This window comes from Polyodon spathula, chromosome 14 (assembly GCF_017654505.1).
Source record: "Polyodon spathula isolate WHYD16114869_AA chromosome 14, ASM1765450v1, whole genome shotgun sequence".
Lineage (NCBI taxonomy): Eukaryota > Metazoa > Chordata > Actinopteri > Acipenseriformes > Polyodontidae > Polyodon > Polyodon spathula.
The window spans coordinates 39,083,438-39,105,954 of NC_054547.1; the positions used below are offsets into that span (position 1 = coordinate 39,083,438).

The following is a 22,517-nucleotide window of genomic DNA, read 5'->3' on the forward strand; positions in this document are numbered from 1 at the left end:
CTGTGCGAGAACGCGAACTACACGTGTCGCGGTGCTGGGTCACGCCTTGTTTTGAGAGGCAGAAATAGAAATTTGTTTAACCCTTTCATGCTTTCATGTTGAAAAGAGTTGAAAATTATGTTTTTTTTATTACATTTCTTTTTTTCTGTTTTATCCCATTGCGTTATATTGGAAATACTGGCATCCTAGAAGAGAGGTTTTAATTGTAAAACTAGAAGACAATAAGAGAAAAAGACCATTTGTAAAAATAGAACAATTATTTACTCACTAAATGACTATACATTTTGTTCTAAAATAAAATCTGCTACATAATGTACATGCGACTGGCTTTAAATAACCTATAGGTATACAAGAGTATTGTAAACTACATTTCCCAGAATTCAATGAGATTAGTTTTAAGGGCCTTTGCCGTTGTGACGTGTGTTGTTTTTTTGCACATGCGCAAAGAGGTGCTGGGCGAGTGGTCTCAGGAGTTGCGGTGTTTCGACTGAGCTGAGAAAGTGCGGAGGCTTTACTAATACAGCTACTGGTGTTATTGATGGTGCAGCTGCATTTAGTTAAACATATACTTGGAAAATACAAAAATCGGTATGAGAAGGAACGGGTTCGAGAGCGGAGACGGGCCGGGTTTCGCTAATCAGCGGAACAGCAGTTCAGAGGGTCTGGATAAAATTGACATGTCTCTGGGTAAGGACAGAAACCCAGAGTGTTTTTTAGCTGTGTGATGTCATATATGTGACTGACTGGGAATGAGATACCAGGGCCCGCGGAGGTTGGAGTTGAGGTTAACTACAGCAGCTGCCACGGTTTCGACGTGACCCACCAACATGCAACCGGAGAGGTGTTACAAAAATAAATGAAAAGGAAGTGCATTGGACATCTGCTGAGTGCGGGATACCTGCGTGAAACAAACCACCATCCTAAAAACGAGACTAGAAGGAAGCTGCGTACTTGTGTGTTTGTCTGTGCGCTTTATCAAATGCGTAAACTACAATCTGCAGTGTTAATCATGCTACCGCTGCAACAACCAACCCATCCATGCACCGAGCCGGGTAAAACAAGTTCAGAACAGGTTGTAATGGTACGGGCTTTGTCTGTGAGTGAGTCTGTCTTACTGTTAGGGATGTTTTCCAGTCACAGCGGTTTGCACAGCGGTTGTGTGCCAGTAGTAAGAAATCGCCAGCAAGCACTCCTGTTGTGATACCGGGATAGACTGAGGCCAGTTTAAGGTGTTTGTTTTCTTTACTTGATATTATAAATGTACAGTCAATGGATGGATCTTGAATAAAACTTTTGACTGATTTTACCTTCATCGTGCATTGCTCCAAATATTTTGAATCCAAGGTCACATTTTTGTGTGTGTGTGACTTTGTTTTGCACCAACCCTCATTTTAGAATTCTGTAATAATAATAATAATAATAATAATAATAATAGTAATAATAATAATGATAATAATATTTGTCTTTACTTTTCCTTACGAAGTGGGTTATGTTGGTTACACGTTGGTATGTTCGGGTGATACTGCTTACAATAATTTGAAACCAGACAAATTGCCTCCTTGCTAATTGCGGATCTGTGCAACGGGAGCCTCATTTCTGTTCCTGGATTGTGATGTTGTCCTATTGCAGATGATATAATCAGGCTGAAGAAGAAGGAGCAGAGGAACCTCCAGCTGACCCGGTTTTCCCAGGGGAAGCCCAGGATGAACTGGAAGCTCCAGCCGGGCTGGCCAGCACCTCCAATTCCGAGAACAGCATGGCGCGGGACCCAGCAGCAGAGAGGTGGGGAGAGCACATCGACCACGGCAGCGCTTGGGACTTGCACTAGCATTGCTGCACACAGTCCTGGCTTTCAGAACTACCTTCAATGAAGTCTGTTATTGAAAAGATAGGAGTTTGAGCAGGGTTGGAAACTCACACTAGCACTGCTGCACACCTGGGGTTCAGAACTACCCTCAGTGAAGTGTATTATTGAAATGATCAGCACCCAGGAGTTTAATGTTAAATACATTTTCTCTCTGGCATGAAGTGCCATTAGTTCAGAGCATATTTACCAGGGGCCTGTTTGTTCAAACTACTGGCACCTGATTGTTTCAGTAATCTAGCTAATCAAGGGAAGCTGTGATACACAGGACTGGGTGCAGGGCTAGTGCAAGTTTCAAACCCTGCTGTGGTGGGTTTAATGCGGCCACACCATGTTTTGAATAATAACACCTGGTAGTTCACACATTTTTAAAGACTCCAGACACCGTTAGAGATACTAGTTTTTCATAAACTGTCCTTCAGATGTTTTTTACAATTCGTACAGCAATCTCAGAGCTTGTTTGGCTTCAGTTCATAATGAAGCATGGAAGTGTTTCACAGTTGCAATGCAGTGGCAGTGTTAATTCATGCCTCAAGAAGCTGCACTGGTATGTGCCTGACGCTTCACTGGATTTGTGTTCCAGGCCTAGGGATCAACAGGCTGGGAGTCCAAGGGAAGAAGCTGCTGCCTGCCGTGGGGAAAAGGCGTGCCCAGGGCATGGTCACGTGGCTGGCTGCCAGAAAACCTGGAGTGCTGCGGAAAGGAATCAGCCCGCTAAACAGACCGGCTTTCACTCAGATGGTAAAAAGAAGGAGGCTCATGTACCCTGAAGAAACATCCCTAGAATCAATTTAACATCCCCATATGAAGTGGCTGTGAAGGAAATAAGAAGGCATGCTCGTTTATTGTAGTCAGTGTATCAAGCCTCTGATTGCTTGTTGCAGGTCTGAGATGGAAAGATCACAACATTTTGTGGTGCAGCTTTTCTGAAATTGCTGCTTGCGATGTCGTTGTTTTAGTTTATCATATCCTCTAGTTTCTTTATTTTCTGTCTGTTGCCAGAGAGCCCATCCTGGGTTGCAGAGAAGGATGCCCCCTTACACACAAACTGATGCACAGAGGAGGCAGCTGCCAGCTGTGACAGGGCCTGTCGAGCATAGAAGGTGAGCACTGGAACCTTAAACCACACAGGGCACGACACCAGAGCATTAGAGCCAGAATAATTAAGCGTGTTTGGTTTTTAGAATTTGTAAATTGAATTTGTAAATTGATATGTGCATTTTGAAATCCTCAGCACGGGGTGAAGAGATGTGTGACAGCGTTTTGGTGTTTCTTTTTGCAGGAATGTTTTGCCAGCCAGCATCCCCAGGCCAGCAGCCCCACCACTAGCAGCACATCGCCCCCCAGCTCACCAGACCCAGAAGGAGTTGCGTCAGGCCACTTTCCTGTCCAGGAGAGGGCTCAAGGTAACATCCTCCTCCTGTGTTTGTGCAGGGCTGCTGTTAGCACACTGTTGCACACAAACCAGGTGGCAGTTTGACTTCGTTTCCAAGATCGTTCTGTGTTCCTTTCTGTACCTGAACCCTGTGACATCTACTGCTGTTGTATTTAATGTGAGTTTAAACCAGGAATCCTTTGAGACTAAGGGCTGTTGATTCTTCAGTGTTTCAGAGAACATTGCAAGAAAGAAGTACCACATTGTGGTGTAAGATTGCAAGTTTGTTTGTTAGCCTGTACAGGCTGGTTTTTAATTGCTCATTGTTTGGAATATTCTATTGATCCACATCATTGCTTAACTTGCTTCTGTTCTTCCCTGTTTGTCATCCTAAGGTTCAGACTCATTTGCCGACAGTGCAAAGCAAGCCACCAATAACCCAAAGAACGCGACAGTAAGTCTCGCATACCAGTTAACCCTGTAAATCTGCACTTTATAAAATAGATGACTTGGCCATAAAAAATACATTCAAATCTCTACAATAAATTAAAAAATAAATAAATAAAAAAAACATGATTTTGTTTTGCTTTCATGCCCCGAGGAATATAACACTTCAGCTTTGAACAGTTTTGCTTCTGTCACCAGATGGCGCACATCCACCACAGATGGAGGCATATTGACTGTATCCATAGACAACCCGACTGCCAGAATAGTGCCACCAGAGTAAGTGTCGTCCTGCAGTCGAGTAGGTGTACACCCTGAAGAAAACAAATACTTCTGGTGAATCAGTGGGTCAGCATTGCACCAAAAATGGTGAATTCAAGAAGGGTCTCGCTGAAAACCAGCCAGTCTGCCTACTGAAGGGGCATATTAAACAACTCTTCGGATTACTAACCAAGGTCTCCGCTGCTTCCTTACAGCCCCCCCAGGCCACGGGTCCTGCGCCCCCCGATGCCTCCTGCCCCCCTGAAGCTGGAGGAGAAGAAAGTCCCCAAAGGAGTGCCTCTGGAGTTTGACATCAGCAGCATGGGGAAGCAGGTATGCCCACTGGAACCCCTTGCAAAGCCTGTGTAACTACAGCCCAGAGAACAGACCGCTGTGAAGGCTTCTGCCTTTGGGATCCACTTGTCAGGATTTTTTAAGAGAAGAGTAATATGCCGCGTTATTTAATTAAGGCATATATGTTTGGTCCCTGTGTTCGTTTAGTCTAGACCGGCTTGCTTTGACATTGTGTCATATCGTTTTCTATTTTTTAAACTGCAGTCTTTCACACTGTATAGAATAGACTGGATTTTTTTTTTCGATGTGGTTTATAAGGGAAAGATTTGAAGTGACATGTGACCCTGTTAACATTGCCTTTCTTTGCAGACGGCCCTGACCCTGAATGAGCGGTTTAAAATCCTGAAGGATCAGAGGACGGCTGTCGCTCAGAGTAAAGGGAACCGCTTTGTTACAGTGGGGTAAAGAGCGACGCCAGCCAGCCTTCCACGCACCACTGAAGTTCGCACCAAACAACTTGCAGGGAGCAGCTTCCCTTCCTATTCAGGACAGTGATATAGCAGATTTGTGATTCGGAACCCTTACTTTGTACAATGTTAAAAAGAGTGCCAGCTGGGATTTTGTTTCGAGGTTAATAATGATGCAGAAGATAAGGACTTGGGTTGAGAGAGATGGAGACACGCAGTTTTCTGTATTTCATCTTGGTGGGGGGAAATCTTAACAAAAACACCCCCTAATGCAGTGAAACGGCAGGATAAAAAAAATAAGAAGTAGTTTATTTTATCTGTGTTTTTTTTTTAAATAAGCGCAACAAGTAGCACGTTTTGCTTTTTTGTTTTAAGTTGTGTTTTAAAAGTGCCCTTTTAGAAGCTGGGAGTCTGCTGCGGCTCTCTTCAGCAGTTCTCCCCTCTCGGCGCACACACCCGCACCCGGTTCTGCGATTCTTCTGAGACGAGCTGTGCCCTTTTGTGTTCAGCTGGCTGATTGCCCGCACTGGGGACGTTTGCCCCTGTGCCTGTTTGTTACGGTTGCAGTAATTGTTGCACAAAAAAAAAAATAATAATGTGTTGAATTCTGAATAAACAAAAAAAAACTTTTTTAAAAATAAATGTTAAGTTTCACTCTGTGCTGTTGTCTCTAACACTGCTGTTAATTCACTCCCACCCTCTTATATTTGCTAATACAGCAACGCATGGTACCAGACTATTGTTTATTATTCCCTGCTGTGGGAGGGAATACACTGTTTTTGTTATTACTATTGTACTATAAAACAGATACAATAAGACAGTTCAGTACTCCAGGCTGCAGGATTTTGGGAGGTGGTACGTGGTACACATTGAAGGTAGTTAAAGGGCACTCGAAAACAACTGGCAAGAGAAACTATTTCTCATGCCTGGATCACAGGCAGCGCTTGGTTTTTAATTTCTGCAATGCGCATGTCTATTGCCAGCAGTCGGCCCCCCTCAGCACGCATGCTCCGTGCCAGTGGCGTTGCAGGGTTCTCAGTGGCCGCGCAGCCGCACTGTGAGTCCAGCTGGTGGGAGTTAGCTGTGTAATGGCGGCTGTGGTGTTGATGTCTGTCGAGAGTCCCGGTCCCGGGTTTGGGATTGGCGGCCACAATAACAGCGGGACCGGAGCGACTGGGAACGGCCACGGGGTAGCTGGACCTGCGTCATGGAACCGTTCTTTGGACCGGGCCCTGGACGAGGCGTCCGTGACGGGCTCGCTGAACCTCAGCGGCAGGAAGCTGAAGGAGTTCCCGAGAAGCGCCGCAAACCACGACCTGACCGATACGACTCAGGCCGGTAGGGACCGGGGTAGGGACCGGGGTAGGGACCGGGGTAGGGAGTGACGGGAGCCGGGGTTTACAAGAGCAATGTGTATTGCTACTAACGAACAGTTAAAACGCGACCGAGCTGAACTGAGCCCTGGAGGGGACGTGGCTGGGATGTTGTTGTATAAGACGTCTTGATGAAAACACAGACCAATCTGCTGTCACTGTACTAGAAGATTTGTTTACTAGCCACTTTCTGCTATTTGTAGCGCTTAGTTTTACCGGCTATTGCATTGGAGTTTCTGTTTGCAGAATGATTACGAAGTAGCTGGTGGCGATATTTTACTATAAAGTTTTACTATATAAAGTTTTTTTTTTTGTTTTTTTTTAATGAATTAAGTTAAGTACTCTGCTGGTGTGTTGATCCGGTAAGTGTTACTGATCTGTCAGTGGCATCACATTGAGTTCAGATTGCATTGGCACTGCTTTGCATTAACGCATGCATTAATGCACTGTTCAGCATGGGCCGGTGTCTTTTAATTTAAAACAAATTAAAAACACTGTAGTCCATGTTGGTATTGTCGACTGCAGAAGGACGTTCAGTCGCTGTACAGTCAATTACATACAACACCGTTTAGTTTCTTTTTTTGTGCATTGAACAAAATAAGAAGTGACATTTTCAAAAGGAAAAGCCTATAAACGGCATTTTGACCTGCTAGGCTGCAGTGTGCACAGCGTCATGTCCAGTAGTAGTACGCTGTTAATCGCAGGTGCTGTATGTGTTTCTGCGTGTGCAAGTGCTTGTTATTGTGAAACCGAGCGTCAGCTGGTCGCATACTTACAGATGCAACCCAGACTGGAATGGTTTTCGTGATTGCTTGACAGTAGGATGGCTTCTGCCAGATTGTCAAGAATGATCTTTATTAAAATTGTGGCGTGCAGGAATCGCTGCATTACACTCGCTGCTTAACTAGCGTAGTAAACAAGACAGACGCAGCGTATAATCGTATACAGACTATAGTGTGTGAGGAAGCCAGGTTTGCCAAGGCGTACTGAGGTGGTGTTTTTGTTTCAGTTCGGTTGACAGTATGTACTCCTTGTTACCCTCCCAGTGATTAAAGTATCCGTCCCATTAGTTTATAATCAGTGCTCTTGCCTATGCCAGATTCATGCTTTCTGAATGAGTTTACTTGATTCTCCAGTACTGTACAGTTTTCCTGATATGCACTCTGCTTCACCAGAAACTGGTTCCCAGATTGTTTACACATGAGGAGCTTTATGTACAAAAGCATCCTCCCTTCCAAAAGTTCTCTGAGCTAAATGGTCAGCATCCTTCTACTACAACCACTACTGCTCTCGCCAGTGGCTGTCAGCGAATTTCACAGCACTGTCTCTCCAAAGCGAAGGCTTAGACACATTCTCAGGATGTAGCTAGTGGAGGGTTCTCAGGGCTGGCAGAGCGAGGACCCTGTGCCATTTGGAAATAAGATCTCAGAATCATGTGTGTGCTTTGACGCTAAGGCTGGAAACCTGTATTTGGCAGATCAGGCATTTCAGGGATAAGACTCTCATTGCATAGTAGTTTTCCCTGTTCCAGGTTTTAATAATTAACCCCAGTGTATAGGCCACAAGCTCAGCCGAGTCTTGTTAAACTCGTAGCGAAACCAGGAATGGATCAAAATGCCGTGCAACAGGAGTCTTATTTCCATTCCTGTATTTAAAACGTTTGTTCATGCTCGTTTACTCTCACATGCACTTTCACGGTGACATGGTTTAGTATTTATAACTGCCTTTTATATTCTACTCTTGCATTTAAACATTTACATGAATTTCCACAAGTATTGAATTATGGAGGTTTACAGTGCATCACGATATTATAAAGAGTGAAACTAATGTAAACAAAAAAAAAAAAGGAATCCTCTTAGCAACTACCTTTTCGGTTGAAATTTGAAAAAATGTCTAGTTTCATTTAATAGTTACATGTTTAAACCTTCACAGCCCTAATGGACAAACACACACGGCACTGCACTATGAAAATGCTATGCTCGTGGTCCGATGACGCGGCACACTCTCATTGTTTCAGTGATGGCTTCTTCCCCATAAGAACCAAGCACATCAGCATATTTCATGACTAAAGAACAATTGAATTGTCTTTTTATACGATTAAATCATGAAGTTCTCTCCCGCCCTTTTTATATAGCGTTCTGTTTCCCTTGCATTGAAAGACTACAGACCAGATTTAGACATCTGCAGTTTGTAAACACCTTTAAACAGCTTCATTTAAAAACGGCATCTTTCATTTCCATTTTCTAGATGACCAGCTTTGAAATCTTTGCACAATTCGAGCTTAGTACACATATCTGCAGGCCCTGTATTTACTGAACTGTAGTTTTGTTTGGAAAATGTACAAATAGCTGGTTGTTCATGTTTGAAGCAACATTCACATGTCTTCTTGTAAATCTCCTACATTTCAAACTATAGTCTTACTGTGGAAACCAAACCAGCAGCCTGTTGTCAGCTCGAAGATGCATTAAAGCAACCGTAACTTTGTGTAAAGCATATGCAATGGAAATAGAGTCTCTTGGTGTTTGAAAACAGAATTCCAGAGTTATGGAACATAGTAAGGGTGTATTCATGAATATGAATGTAGCTCTGTGATTCCTACACACACACACACGCCACAAGACAACGCATTTATATAGTGTCTAATGCTTTGTCATGTTGTTTTATCACAATGTCATTTAGGCTGAACGTTCTGAGGATTTCCAAGCCCGTGTGAACGATGCTCCCAAGGCATGGCAGTCCTTTCAAATAACTTTCAAATCGCTTGGGGGACCAACCAAGTATGCAGTTGCATAATGTACTTTATAAATTAGTTCATGAACATAATCTCTCTCTCTCTCTCTCTTGTCCCCTCGTCCCCTGGCTTGCCTGGGAAGCTGTACCGCAGTGAGCTCTAGTTATAGTTAGACAGACAGACAGACAGAACTGTCTAGTTTGTGTTTAATGTCTCTGCTGCTGTGCTAGCTGCAGTTCAGTGCTGGGGAATAGGGAGCAGCGTGCAGTCTTCACATATACTCTTTCATTTGGACCCAAAGCACGCAGGGGTGACGCAGTGGGTGATACGCGTCACTAACTGCTATAACGCGTTCACAAATTGAGTTTAGGCAGCCTCAGCCCAACTCTGAATACCTAAACTATACAGTCACAGCACTGAAACTTCGCGTTCTGGAATGTGGCTGTGAGTGAACAGCTTCAGGCTGTTTCCTTGCCTGCAGTAGTCAATGCTCCACTCAGAAGAAGCAGCACAGGACGGACAGTAGACACACACTAACAGCACACATGTGTTTTCTAATACTGGTTTTGGATCATGGAGAGCAGGCTGATTAAAAGTATGTGTCTCTTATGCACATTTATATTGTTTATGATTTAAGCAGATCCTGTGCTATTATTACAGTATTGTATGTATAAATAACCCCACCCCACACCACCCCCAATTGGGTTTTGTCTCCTGTACTGTACTGTACTGTAACGTCACTATCGTTGGCTAGCCATTAGGCAAAACATAGCCTGCAACACTAACTGACAGCCACCTGTGTTTTATTTGAGTGTGTAGTGAGTGCTTCTAACCAGATCTGTCTGTGCTGTTATTAATGCTACAATAGACATGCAGTTGAAAACGACATGCCATCAGATGCGTGCCGTGTCATTTGGGGCTCTGTGTGGTTGAGCACGTTTGTATGCCCAGCAGTGCATTCGGTGAAACAGTTAAACCTCTGTTTGTTTGTTGCTAATCGGTAGCTGGCAGTATCCCAGCTGACTGCTAGCGGAGTTCATCTCTCCGTTTTTAAAATAAACAAGAAATCAGCCATCAGACCACTGGTGTCACCTTCGCCTGCAGCCCGTCCCAGGGCTGCAAACACACCCACATGGCAAGGCTTTCCACAGCACACGCCGGTGTTTGGTTTTGCTGTGCTCGTCCTCTTGTACTCACTTGCCTGTTATTCCCCCATGCTTTGTTTATTTTAGAGAGATAGAGAGTCCCTTTCCACGTAGCTGTGTGATCCTGCTTTATTGAGACTCTGTATGGAACCCGTGGATTATCCAAACCCTCCTGTAGTTACTACCACACTTTAAATGAAGCTGTTGGGACACATTTTGTAGAGCCCAGAGTCGATTTGCCCCCTTGCTGATTAGTCAAGTAAACTTGCAGCTGGTGCCTGAGAGAGCCTATCTCTTACCGGTCAGCTGGCTGATTGCAGCATTGCCAGGCAGCAGCTGGATGTGTCTGAGTGTTTGTTCAGCTGAAAGATCACAGCAGCCACACTCGCTGAGTGTGAGGAAATCCCAAATTGAACAGCAGCCAGGACAGAGGAAGCACCGACCCCCTTCTGGCCTGGGATACTTCCTCTCAACTGCAGCTAGCTCACCTTCACACCATTCCTGCCAAAAACACGCAATTACACAAGATGGCTATCTCTCCACTCTTATTCTTTAATGTTTATTAAACTAAAACTAGAAACTGTCGTTTTTTTGCTTTACGCTGACAGTGCAGGAAACAAAGATCCCAAGTGCACTAGCAGACCTACGCTTACAGGTCCACTCGAGGGACACCACTTTGAACTCGCCTGCTTGGTCATCTGGTGACGGCTTCTCTAAAGTTTATTGCAGTTAGTTTCATTTGTTTTGCTGGAGGACAGTCATGCCCCTGTCCGTGATTAGACAGCAGTGGTGCTGGAGTAGAGACTGATGCTGCCTGCTGGGCAGGAACCAGCCTACAAACTCAAGCTCTTTCAGCTGTGCACTTTAATTAGCATGGCTGGCCAGCCTCCGCCCCTCTTAAGGAATGACTAGCTTCCCCAGTGCAGACTGTTTGTAATTACTCTGTGCTCTGCTCTGTGCTGTGTGTTCACTGGGTGCATCTCAGAGACACATAGTTTATTTCTGTCTGTTTAAAAACTCATCACCTACTTGGTAAGAAGCAGGAGGACGTGCTGTGACCAAAGATAAAGGTGGTTGTTCACATTGCAGAGGGTGCTGCTGCTGCTGGCCCATGCGTTACAGCTAATGATAATGGTCCAAACAGATTTGCACAGCTTTTGCTGCAGTGGAAATTGCGCAGCTTTTTGTTAAGAAATACACACCTGAACTAGAACTTAACAAAAATCTCTTGGAACTAGCTGCCTCTTGTATCAGTTGTGATATCAGTTATTATGGTGTTACATTTAAGTAGGTAAGAAAGGAAAGTAATTGAGTGTTTTCTTTTTTTTTTCCATGTGTGAGTAGCCACCTGTACATTTTAGCGCTTGCTATGTTGCTTTGCTATGTAGCCTGCAGCCCTTCTTTCTCTCTCGGAGCACTGTGCCAGTGGGGGGCAGTGAGGGGGTGGAGAGTGAGCTCTGCCCTATCCTGCTTTGAGCAGCTCTCTGTGTGCAGCACAGAGCCTAGAAAAAGGGCTTGTGTTCACTGAAGAATGGGCCGTGATGTCATTGCCTTGGGATAGCCTCAGGCTGCCCGGGGTTACCACGGGCTCTGTCTGTGAACCAATGAAACACTGACATTGCTAGCCGGGGATGCAGCTTTGCACTGAATATAACCTGGGAGGGAGGTGGGTGAATGGCAAGGCAGAACGATGTGACACCCAGTGGCAGGAAGGCGCGAGCAGGGAGCTTTACCAGTGCACTGAGTCTGTCCACTTTATCGGCAGTCCCAGTTTTGCAACCAAGTGGCACGCACAGGGGAACAGTGGCTGTACAGTAATCACCGAGCCACACACCCAAAAACTCCACTCTGAATACTGGAGCACAAGAAACTGCACCGTGAAGGTGATTAGCTGTGCATTCCTCTGTGTGTGTGTGCGTATGCGTGCAGACAGAGCATCCTCCCCTGATATTGCTGCATTTCCTGTGTGCTGCAGGGGCTGGATTGTGTATCTGGGACAAGGTCAGGCAGGCAGACTGCAGTAAACAAGAGGGAACTTTCCAAAAACAGCATTCCCACCAAGCCATCCTGCTCCCCAGGGTCCTAAAGACCAGCATTCTCACCCCCCCCCCCCCCCCCCCCCCCCCCCCCCCCCAACTCTGCAGTCAGGGTTCAATAAATGAAACCTGCATTGCTTTCCAGTTCACATACACAGCTCCTGAAGCCTCTTCGTAGCATTGGTAACCTCAGTGTGTGTGTGTGTGTGTGTGTGTGTGTGTCCTCCCAGCACTGAGAGCACAGAGTACAATGTGGAATTGTCTCTCAAGTGTTTAGCTGCTGCTGCTCCTGCTCCCTGTCCTGCCCTCCTGGCCCAAGGCTCTTGTGCTGTATGTTCATTGTTTGGTTGCTGAGCAGGTTGGACTGGCCTGTAATTGTAAAGCTTTACAGTGTAACCAAGGGTTTTGCGTGACTCTGTTTCAGAGGCATTTCTGTCCCCATTGTGTGTTATAACTTGCTGTATTTCTTCCAGCATTAGGTCATCTCAGAAGTATTGCCCTGTGTGCAAGAGATCCTGTTTGCTGGGGTGTTTTTTTTTTTTTTTTTTTTTAAAACAAAAGGTAGGCGATCTAAACAGCTTTTTTTGTTTCTGTTTTGGGGTTCAAAGATGTCACAGAGTACAGTACAGTATGCCAAGTCTGGGCTGGTTTGCAGAGATAATACAGTAAAAATAAATAAATGCAGACTCAAGACAGTCCCTGTGGGTAGTGGGGCGGTGTGATTGTGTGAGTAGGGATGCCCCTAGTGGAGTGCTATGTAGGGTCTGTAGTACCTGATGTGTCTGGGAAGGGTCCTCACTGTCTCTGTCCCTGTGGGTAGTGGGGCGGTGTGATTGTGTGTGTAGGGATGCCCCTAGTGGAGTGCTATGTAGGGTCTGTAGTACCTGATGTGTCTGGGAAGGGTCCTCACTGTCTCTGTCCCTGTGGGTAGTGGAGCGGTGTGATTGTGTGTGTAGGGATGCCCCTAGTGGAGTGCTATGTAGGGTCTGTAGTACCTGATGTGTCTGGGAAGGGTCCTCACTGTCTCTGTCCCTGTGGGTAGTGGGGCGGTGTGATTGTGTGTGTAGGGATGCCCCTAGTGGAGTGCTATGTAGGGTCTGTAGTACCTGATGTGTCTGGGAAGGGTCCTCACTGTCTCTGTCCCTGTGGGTAGTGGAGCGGTGTGATTGTGTGTGTAGGGATGCCCCTAGTGGAGTGCTATGTAGGGTCTGTAGTACCTGATGTGTCTGGGAAGGGTCCTCACTGTCTCTGTCCCTGTGGGTAGTGGGGCGGTGTGATTGTGTGTGTAGGGATGCCCCTAGTGGAGTGCTATGTAGGGTCTGTAGTACCTGATGTGTCTGGGAAGGGTCCTCACTGTCTCTGTCCCTGTGGGTAGTGGAGCGGTGTGATTGTGTGTGTAGGGATGCCCCTAGTGGAGTGCTATGTAGGGTCTGTAGTACCTGATGTGTCTGGGAAGGGTCCTCACTGTCTCTGTCCCTGTGGGTAGTGGGGCGGTGTGATTGTGTGTGTAGGGATGCCCCTAGTGGAGTGCTATGTAGGGTCTGTAGTACCTGATGTGTCTGGGAAGGGTCCTCACTGTCTCTGTCCCTGTGGGTAGTGGAGCGGTGTGATTGTGTGTGTAGGGATGCCCCTAGTGGAGTGCTATGTAGGGTCTGTAGTACCTGATGTGTCTGGGAAGGGTCCTCACTGTCTCTGTCCCTGTGGGTAGTGGAGCGGTGTGATTGTGTGTGTAGGGATGCCCCTAGTGGAGTGCTATGTAGGGTCTGTAGTACCTGATGTGTCTGGGAAGGGTCCTCACTGTCTCTGTCCCTGTGGGTAGTGGAGCGGTGTGATTGTGTGTGTAAGGATGCCCCTAGTGGAGTGCTATGTAGGGTCTGTAGTACCTGCAGTATCTGGGAAGGGTCCTTGCTGCTGCAGCAGCTGGGAAGGAGAACGCTGTGGAAACAGTGAAGGGAAACTGGTTCTGCTGTTTGTCTGAGAAGTGCATTTCCTGCCTTTCCTCTCACAGCTGCACAGTTAAATATAGAGTGTGGATGGAGGCAGAGACAGAGCTGTTACTCTGCTGCACTAACTCTACAGCAGGGAGGGGTTCCGTGCTCTAGCATTCCACCATCCCAATACTGAAACACGTGGTAGAAACTGCTTCATTGTGTCAGAGCTTAGTACTACTTGGTGCTGTGCATACCAGTACTTCCTTGAGAATCATGCATTGCAATTTGAGGCAGTAAAACAAGGTTGCACACAGCATGAAGGGATACTGTCTGCATACAGCAGCACAGCACAGGAACACCCACTCTCACTCCCTCACAAATACTGGTGTTTGCATGAGGTCAGGGTTCCAACTCAGTGTGCGGTGTGAATGAGGATGTGGGGGAGGTTTGATGAGCAGGGTTAGGAAGTGATGGCCGAGCCTGGTTCTACAGCCCTGCTGCTCACCGCAGGAGTTCCAAGCTGATCGGTCAGGGTGCAGCTGCAGGACTAGGGGAGTGAAACCCAGGCACACAAACCCACCAGGTCCAGGACTAGGGGAGTGAAACCCGGGCACACAAACCCACCAGGTCCAGGACTAGGGGAGTGAAACCCAGGCACACAAACCCACCAGGTCCAGGACTAGGGGAGTGAAACCCAGGCACACAAACCCACCAGGTCCAGGACTAGGGGAGTGAAACCCAGGCACACAAACCCACCAGGTCCAGGACCGGGTAGTGAAACCCAGGCACACAAACCCTACAGGATTAGGACCCACCTTTTCACCGGAACTGCATGCAGTGTTTCTGGTGGGCTTGTGCTGCTGATACATTATCTTGTGTGGGTGTTTGTGTGTGTTTCATTCCCCCACCATGGTGAAAGCTTCTACACATTTTCAAACCAATCCAACAAGTCTTGGCAAGCTTTTATTGAACGCTACAAACATCCCATAAGAAAACATTAAATGACAAGAGCACTGCAAGCTGGATGTGTGAGGGACTCCAGCTTTGTTTGTCAGTGGCGGGTCACAGCTCAGGGAGTGTCATATGAGTGTGTTTTTTAAAGTTTGCACAGACTGGTCTAGGTTTGGCAGTCATGAGTGCTGTGTGTGTGCTTGCGTGCATGTGCAGCGCAGGCTGCTGTCTCTACCAACAGCAGCTGTTTCTGCAGTTCAGGGAGGGCTCAGAAGGCATGCTGACTGCACACTCAGCCGGCAGGGCTGCTAAGGGAGTGTACTGTAAACACAGCCTGGCACAGGCACACTGAACAAAAGAGAGTTAACCCTGTCACTCATGTCGCTGGAGTTACTCATCCTAGGACAGTCAGGGATGGAAATGAGGCTCCTATTCCACAGCAGTTTGATCCATTCTTGGTTTTACTAATTATTTACTAATTATTACTAATTATTTACTAATTATCCCTGGGTCAGCCAGGCTAAATACTGTACTCCAGATCAGATTAATTTGCTCTGACAGTGGCTGCAGGGTGTGTTGTGGAGTTGACTGTACTGTAGCTCTGGCACAGACACAGCTTTGCCTGTCAGCCCAGTTCAGTGCAGTACATCTCAGCTCTGAGCAGTGCAGTAAGTGCAGCCTGTGTGTGGAGGTGTAGGACACACACACACACACACACAGTGCGCTGTGGTTGGAGTGGGTCTGAGTGCACCTCAGCTGAGCTCCTCCCAGACTTTATAAGAGTAAAATAACTGCAGTAGTTCAAAGGAGGAGGGGGGGGGAGGGGGTGCACAGTCATTTGACTGGTCCTTAGCTGCCAGGTTTCTTTTCAGATTTGTCCCGGAACCGGCTGCCAGAGCTGCCGATGGAAGTGTGCCACTTCGTGTCCCTGGAGAGCCTGAACCTCTATCAGAACTGCATCCGGCAGGTCCCTGACTCGGTGCTCAACCTGCAGTCACTCTCCTACCTGAACATCAGGTAACGCTGCCTGCTCTCAATCAGGGATCCCAGGGGTACCATTAGAGCAGTATAGATATGTATCTCATACAGATACTGTGACAGAAAGTATGAAATGTACCAAAATGTTGGGTAGGTGGCACTTTTGAGTGTGTGTGTGTGTGTGTGTGTATAGGTAGATAGATAGATATAGATTTGTTTGTGATGTTAAAGTACTATACCTTTCTTTATGAAATGGCTGTTCAATAACTGATTAATAGGAGGTAGTGTGGTCCAGCGGTTAAAGTCCAGGGCTTGTAAGCGCATGGTCACTGTGTGCGATCCTGAGCAAGTCACTTCACCTCCTTGTGCTCCATCCTGCGGATGAGATGTTAAATCAGTGTCCTATTGTAAGTGACTCTGCATGTAATGCACAGTGCACAGCCTGCCTCTGTAAAGCACTTCGTGATGGTGGTCCACTATGAAAGACGCTATATAAAAATAAAGATATTATGTTATTATAATAAAGAGCATTGTACTGCTGGTTAAACAGCTTACTTTAGAAGAGCTTTGTAGGTACATCATGCGCCTGTATTGAACTGTACAGTGCTGGACAAGCAGGCTTGCTAAGCATCTCCACTCCCCTCCCCTAGCCGGAACCAGCTGTCCACCCTGCCCGGGTCACTGTGCAGCCTGCCCCTCAAGGTGCTCATCGCCGCCAATAACAAGCTGCTCTGCCTGCCAGAGGAGATAGGACATCTCCGCCAGCTCGCAGAGCTCGTGAGTAACCACCTCCTGCAAAGGAATTGAATTCATGAGCATGTGATTGTGTGCAGAGACTAATTAGCAGTTGAGAGAGTGCTGTCCTTTTCCTCGGTCAGTGCTGGAAATCAAAGCTGATGGGCAGTGAGGCAGCCGTTTCTAGGGGTCTGTGACAGGATAGCGCTGTGGGCCCAGATGTTATTGGCAGGAAAGAGACTCTGAGACAAGGAAGCTGCAGTTTAAGCACTAGAGTGCATGTTTGTTAAACAAAAGAGCAAAATAAAAAGGCACAAGGGCCAAAATAAAATGTTAAACAAAACAGTACAATCCATGCCTGTAGTCTGGGCATAAACACGACTCCAAACTCCCTCCACCAGACAAAGGATTTCTCCTTCCCTTTTATACGTGTGGCCACTCCCCAATTAGCACTTGGGTATCTAATTGGGGAATGGCCACACCAGTGATTGCTGGCAGGGGCCGACTTAACCCCATCCTTGCCAACCTTACATTCCCCCACACTCACTGTTTACAGAAGCAGGGCTTCTGTCCTACCACATGGTCATTGTGCAGTGATGGCAGGATGATTCCTGTTGGATTGCTGTTTGAGCCACTCTCGTGTTTTATCTTAAATTTTCTCTAAGGTTTGTCTAATTTAAGATCATGTGTGACTCTCAGTAAAGCCTGGATTGGTTCCTAACTGCGGAGTGTTTCTGTTGTATTCTTTGTTTTGTTTTGTTGCTTTTCATCCACGGGTTAACATGTTTGATTTGTCCGGCAGGACGTGAGCTGCAACGAGATCCAGTCGCTGCCTTCTCAGATTGGCCAGTTGGAGGCTCTGCGGGACCTGAACATCCGCAGAAACCACCTGGCCCGGCTGCCAGTGGGTCAGTGCTCGCTTCGCTTCATAACCAACCTCTCTGTTACTGACACAGCGACCCTTTACGTGCACCCAGGACCATGCATCCCAACGCCGCCGCTGCAAATAAAATGAGTCTCTCCTGTTGTAATTGTAACGGTTAGGGTTTCTGTGTTAGTGGTACTATGTGCAGTTACAACTGTACGAAAGAGAAATCCTCTTTCGTCAATTTAAAAAAAAAAAAAAAAAAAAAAGCTCTGTACAATGCTATACAAAAAGCTGCTTGGTTTATTAGAAACCCAAGCACACACAAACACGAACCTTTAATCTCTAATCCCATTTTGTCTTTCAGAGCTTGCAGAGTTGCCACTGGTCCGGATAGATTTCTCCTGCAATAAAATCACCACAATCCCAGTGTGTTACCGGAATCTGAAGCACCTGCAGACAATTATACTGGAGAACAACCCTCTGCAGTCTCCCCCTGCACAGGTGAGTTGCTGCAGAGCAGCACTGCAGAGCTAGGGCTGTGAAAGGGAACAGAACAGGAATGCAGATCAATTGTGTTTGGACAGGCATACACATTTATATTGCACAGGGATGGAATGACACCTATTATGTAGCCCTTTTAGTCATTCAAGGTTTTTACTACAAGCGTGATTAGCCACAGTGTGTCTAGGTTACAAGCTCAGGTGTGCCCCTAGTCCCTGGGGTGAGCAAGACTCCTATCGGCTCCTCCCACACTGCAAAGCTGTTCTCTCTCATCTCGTATCTCTTTCCTATCTCAACAGATCTGTATAAAGGGCAAAATTCACATATTTAAGTACCTAAACATAGAGGCCTGTAAGATCACCCCCGATCTGCCAGAATACGACAGAAGACCGGCTGCCTTCGGATCCTGGTAAGTGCCAGTCAGTTTGGAGTTATGTGCCACCTCTGTTTGTGCTGTTGAGCACTCTGTGAAGTATGGTGTCCACCAGGAACGTGTGCACAACATGAACCGTTGTCTTCCCTTGTCCCGTCGCATCCCTTGTCGTATACACACACATATATTTGCATTAAACAGACCATTTTAAATTGTATTTCAAACAAAATAAGAGCGAGCATTGGACAAAAGATACAAATTGGTCCTGTCTCAGTCCAGTTCAAAGAAGCAGTGACTTCAATAACACTTTAAGAGAGACCGTGGATGTGGCTGAAACTTCCAGCAATGAAACCGTTAACTGCCCTCCCCTGATACAGTCTCACACATGCTGCAGCGCTGGTAACCAGAGTGTGGAAGTGCTGGTGACAGCTGTGTCACTGCCTGAGACAGCTGGGGGGAGTGTCTGAGGCAGACAGCATGGGTAATAGCAGGGTCCGTCCCACCCCCTCCCTCATTAACCCCTCAGACAGGCATCTGCTGTGTGGCTAGGGGCAGGGTGCGGGAGAGTGCCAGCTAATGAAATTAGATATGCTGCCCAGATCCCATTTCAATAACTAGCCCATCTGCTTTATTTTATTTATTAATTATGAAATCATTAACAGCACTGAGATGCGCCCTCCATACCCAGTCTGTTTACAGCTTTCCAAATGAAGATATGTAGCAGCTACTTTACAAGGGTGCTCTGCTAGGGGGAACACAAACCCTTGCTTAAACAGCTTGGACGTGTGAAAGGACTTGAACACCACAACTGGATCTCTCTGCCTGCGGTTCAGTTTTATAGGCTGATTTTATATGGAAACCACATGTACTTGACAACGGGGGCAATGAGCTTGTTGGAATTCTACATGTGTTTTTTTTTGTTGTTTTTTTTGTATTTTGCAGGTGGTTTTAGGGTGTTGGGTCATCTGGATGTGATTCCTGTGCTGCTTCTTGATTTCTTTTTCTGCCTTAAGCATGGAGTATTGAAAACAATGAGTTAGTTAAGGGCCCTCATGCAGAAAAAAAATACAATTTACTGTCAACGTGGCCGAACAGTGAGTTAAACGTGCAGCGTGAGAGTTATCGAATGGGGGAATGTCAAGGGGGCACTGCACTTCATAATGAAAACACACACAGCAACGTAACTGTCTGTCTGTCTGTCCCTCAGTCATGAAGACCTGTACCCCAGCCAGACGTACGGAGCGCTGGACTCGGGGTTCAACAGTGTGGACAGCGGGGACAACAGGTGGTCTGGGAACGAGGTGAGGGCTGCCCCCCCCCAGATACACAGCAGAGGCCAGGGGGCACGGGGAGAGAGAAACAGCATTCATAGTTTTCATAGAGAAATGTTTTGTTGAATATGTTTCCTTTTTTTTGTAACGATTTGTACAGATGACTGACTAGCAATTGGGGAAACCGGCAGTTTAAAACTGAATTTGAGCTCTCTGTCTCTCTCTTTTCTGCTTGATCAGCTTCTTCTTCCTCTCCAGCCCACTGACGAGTTCTCAGACCTTCCGCTGCGAGTGGCGGAGATCAAGGAGCAGCGTCTGCGCAGAGAGAGCCAGTACCTGGAGAGCAGGACCGGGGCGCTTGTATCCAATGGGACAGGTGAGGAGGAGAGGCTGGGGGTGATGGGGGGCGGCAGTTAGACCAAGGAGGGTTGGGAGGAGTTGTGCACTACTGAGAGAAGGCATTTGGAATGGGTTTGGTTAAGTGATTATCTGTCTAAACCAACTGGCACCTGCACTTCTCACTGATGCCAAGCCTAGTTATCTGATGAGTCTCACCGTTTCTTGTCCTAAGTGCACGTGAAGTTTCAATTTGCAATTAAAAGTCCCCTCTTCAAGTTGTGGAACAGTGTCTCTTCAGTAATTGCAGTGAGATAAGTAGATGCCTGCCAAGTTTCGTTGGAGGAGCAGCAATTAAAGGGAGATACACAGCCTTCTGTTGTGTCACTGAGAGAGCTGAAGACGATGATGTCATTGTGTGACAATAGCGGCTGTGTCTAAATACCCATTATGAGTCTTTAACCCTTTGCGGTCCATTTATTCAGTGCTTGTCAGGCGCATCGGGTCCAATTTATTTTCACATGCGCTGTTTATTTTACACGCGCTGTTTAAAATAATTTTTTCAGAGTAAAACAGGTTTAAAAGGCACTGCATAGCAAAAGGACACTCGGATAAATGCTCTCCTGGTCACTTGTTTTATCACCAAACTCCTCAATAATGCGATTGAAGTCATTATTTTGTTACTGTAACATTTCAAAAAGCTCTGCAAATGTCTGTGATTCTTTGAGCGCGTGCGGAAGCAGCTCTCTTCTTTGTTTATGTCCATGTTATCGCTGTGGTGCAGGGCCTATGTGTATTGCTCAGATCCGCCCTTTTTTTTCAGCTTCTCTTGGCTCCTATCGGACTCACTCGGCCATTGAAAGGTTTTCTCTGCTTTTTCCGTAGAAAAAAATGACTAGAGACCTGTGTTTGACATCTTTTTGATGATGTCAGACAGAGTCCGACATCGGACTGGAAAGGGAACATTGTAATGTCGGACCTGATCCGACACAGGACCACAAAGGGTTAGACTTTTTACACTGTGGAGTATTGACTCAGCTGATGCAATATAAATAAAACGCTTAGCAAAGATACTCCAGGGAGCACAGATCTTTGAAAACATCTAAACAGACTGCTGTCCCTGACTTAATCACACATCCTTTTCAACATCGGACACCACTGTGAAAATGTGTTCTACTGCACCTGGGAATCTGTTTCAGTTCAGAGCCCTCGTTCAGCTGGAACACAAGACCAGAGCTTCAAACGCTGCTCTCAGCCGTGTGTGAAGCTGAATTCTGGATTGATCTGAAGCCACCTTATATGATCCATGTGTGTGTGCAGGCAGGACATCTGGCATTAATAAAGCAAGAACACATGTTCTGAAGTGCAATATCAAAGCACTGGGCGCTCTCTCTCTCTGTCTGTCTGTCTCTGTCTCTCTGTCTGTCTCTCTCTCCGTGCATGTGTTTACTATTAGAAAGAAGCACTAAACACCTCTGGACAGTGGCACGTGTGCTTGTGTAGAGTGCTTATAAAACACCATTACACGTGTATAAAGAGTCTGGGGAGAGATGGCAGCAGTCTGAGTCTTTACAGTGTCTCTCCCTTTCAGTGGAGCATGACGTGGAGCAGATTGACTTCATTGACAGCTGTCCTGAAGAGGATGAGGAGGCACGCACACACAAGGGGGCCGATCGAGGCAGCCTCAGCTCACAGTTCATGGCATACATCGATCGCAGGATCAGCCACGAGGTAACTGGGAGGGGGGGTGATCCAGGGGCCAGGGGTTGGGAACCAGTTAGGCTTTGAGCTAACTCCGTAATGCACTGTGCTCACAGTATTCATCACTGTCTGCAGTCTTGAAGAGTCAATGCAGTTTCATGTGCTCTGGACAGATTGAGAATGAATAGATGTATTAATAGTTTCCTATGTCTTGATGGCAGTGGCACAGCCGTTACAAAGTGTGGCGGCGTTGTAATCTGTGATTTCATTCAGGCCCTAGTTGAGACAAAACCTGTGAATGATCTTGGGCTTGTGAATGACTGGAGAGATTAGAGTAAATTAACAGTTTTTTTATTTTTTTTTATTATTTAAAATAGACAAAATTGAAACAAGGATTAACAGGGTTGTGTGTGTGTTTGATTTCCAGGGTTCCCCGGTGAAAGCCAGCCCCACGAGGGATTCGTTACGAGCAGATGATTCACAGAGATGCCATCCCCTCCCCAGCAGGTACACATTTCAGACCAGGGGTGCCACTTGGGAGCTTTGCCTGAATGCATTTAATCAACAACACATTTATAAAGCAGATGTTTTAAATCCTGTCTTTTTAACCTTTTAGGAATGGTGGATGTGCATCGCCATCTAGTCCCTACAACCAGGTAATGCAGTGGCTTTGGAGCAGGAGATAGTTGACCTTTTCTCTTATGGTACAAGACTGTAATGTTTTGAGCACTGCAGGTGTCTTTCCTCATGGGAAACAATTCATTATTTCCAAAAACGATTTGGAGTGTCCAGTATTTCTTTATTTGCCGATGCCCTTGTTGAGAGTCTCTGCCCCAGTGTTATTGATAAGGAGCTGATATGCCTAATCTATGCAAATAAGAG

The 22,517-nt window shown here is 46.4% G+C and overlaps 2 protein-coding genes across 23 annotated transcripts in view; both read left to right on the plus strand.

Annotated features, from left to right (window-relative positions):
• Positions 1-445: 445 nt before the first annotated feature.
• Positions 446-5,347, plus strand: LOC121326362 (UAP56-interacting factor-like). 4 transcript variants are annotated; one of them, XM_041269613.1, is made up of 9 exons: positions 446-687; positions 1,630-1,782; positions 2,448-2,605; positions 2,867-2,967; positions 3,147-3,270; positions 3,635-3,693; positions 3,867-3,962; positions 4,160-4,277; positions 4,608-5,347. In XM_041269613.1, exons 1-9 carry the CDS (start codon positions 591-593, stop codon positions 4,701-4,703), a joined length of 1,002 nt encoding a protein of 333 aa, XP_041125547.1. In that variant the 5' UTR covers positions 446-590; the 3' UTR covers positions 4,704-5,347. The 4 variants fall into 4 exon arrangements, with proteins under 4 accessions (XP_041125547.1, XP_041125548.1, XP_041125545.1 ...); XM_041269614.1 differs by lacking the exon at positions 446-687 and adding an exon at positions 698-1,081; XM_041269611.1 differs by lacking the exon at positions 446-687 and adding an exon at positions 698-1,052.
• A 405-nt stretch (positions 5,348-5,752) lies between these two features.
• Positions 5,753-22,517, plus strand: part of LOC121326497 (DISP complex protein LRCH3-like) — a 32,069-nt gene continuing 15,304 nt past the window's right edge. For 12 of the 19 annotated variants that reach the window (XM_041269792.1, XM_041269793.1, XM_041269780.1 and 9 more), the window contains exons 1-11: positions 5,753-6,043; positions 15,745-15,889; positions 16,501-16,627; positions 17,388-17,493; positions 17,818-17,954; positions 18,254-18,363; positions 19,535-19,628; positions 19,839-19,974; positions 21,526-21,665; positions 22,063-22,142; positions 22,252-22,291. In XM_041269792.1, the coding sequence (XP_041125726.1) occupies positions 5,794-6,043; positions 15,745-15,889; positions 16,501-16,627; positions 17,388-17,493; positions 17,818-17,954; positions 18,254-18,363; positions 19,535-19,628; positions 19,839-19,974; positions 21,526-21,665; positions 22,063-22,142; positions 22,252-22,291 (1,365 nt within the window). In that variant the 5' untranslated portion in view covers positions 5,753-5,793. The remainder of the gene's footprint in view (positions 6,044-15,744; positions 15,890-16,500; positions 16,628-17,387; positions 17,494-17,817; positions 17,955-18,253; positions 18,364-19,534; positions 19,629-19,838; positions 19,975-21,525; positions 21,666-22,062; positions 22,143-22,251; positions 22,292-22,517) is intronic. The other 7 variants (XM_041269788.1, XM_041269786.1, XM_041269794.1 and 4 more) reach the window with 3 other exon arrangements.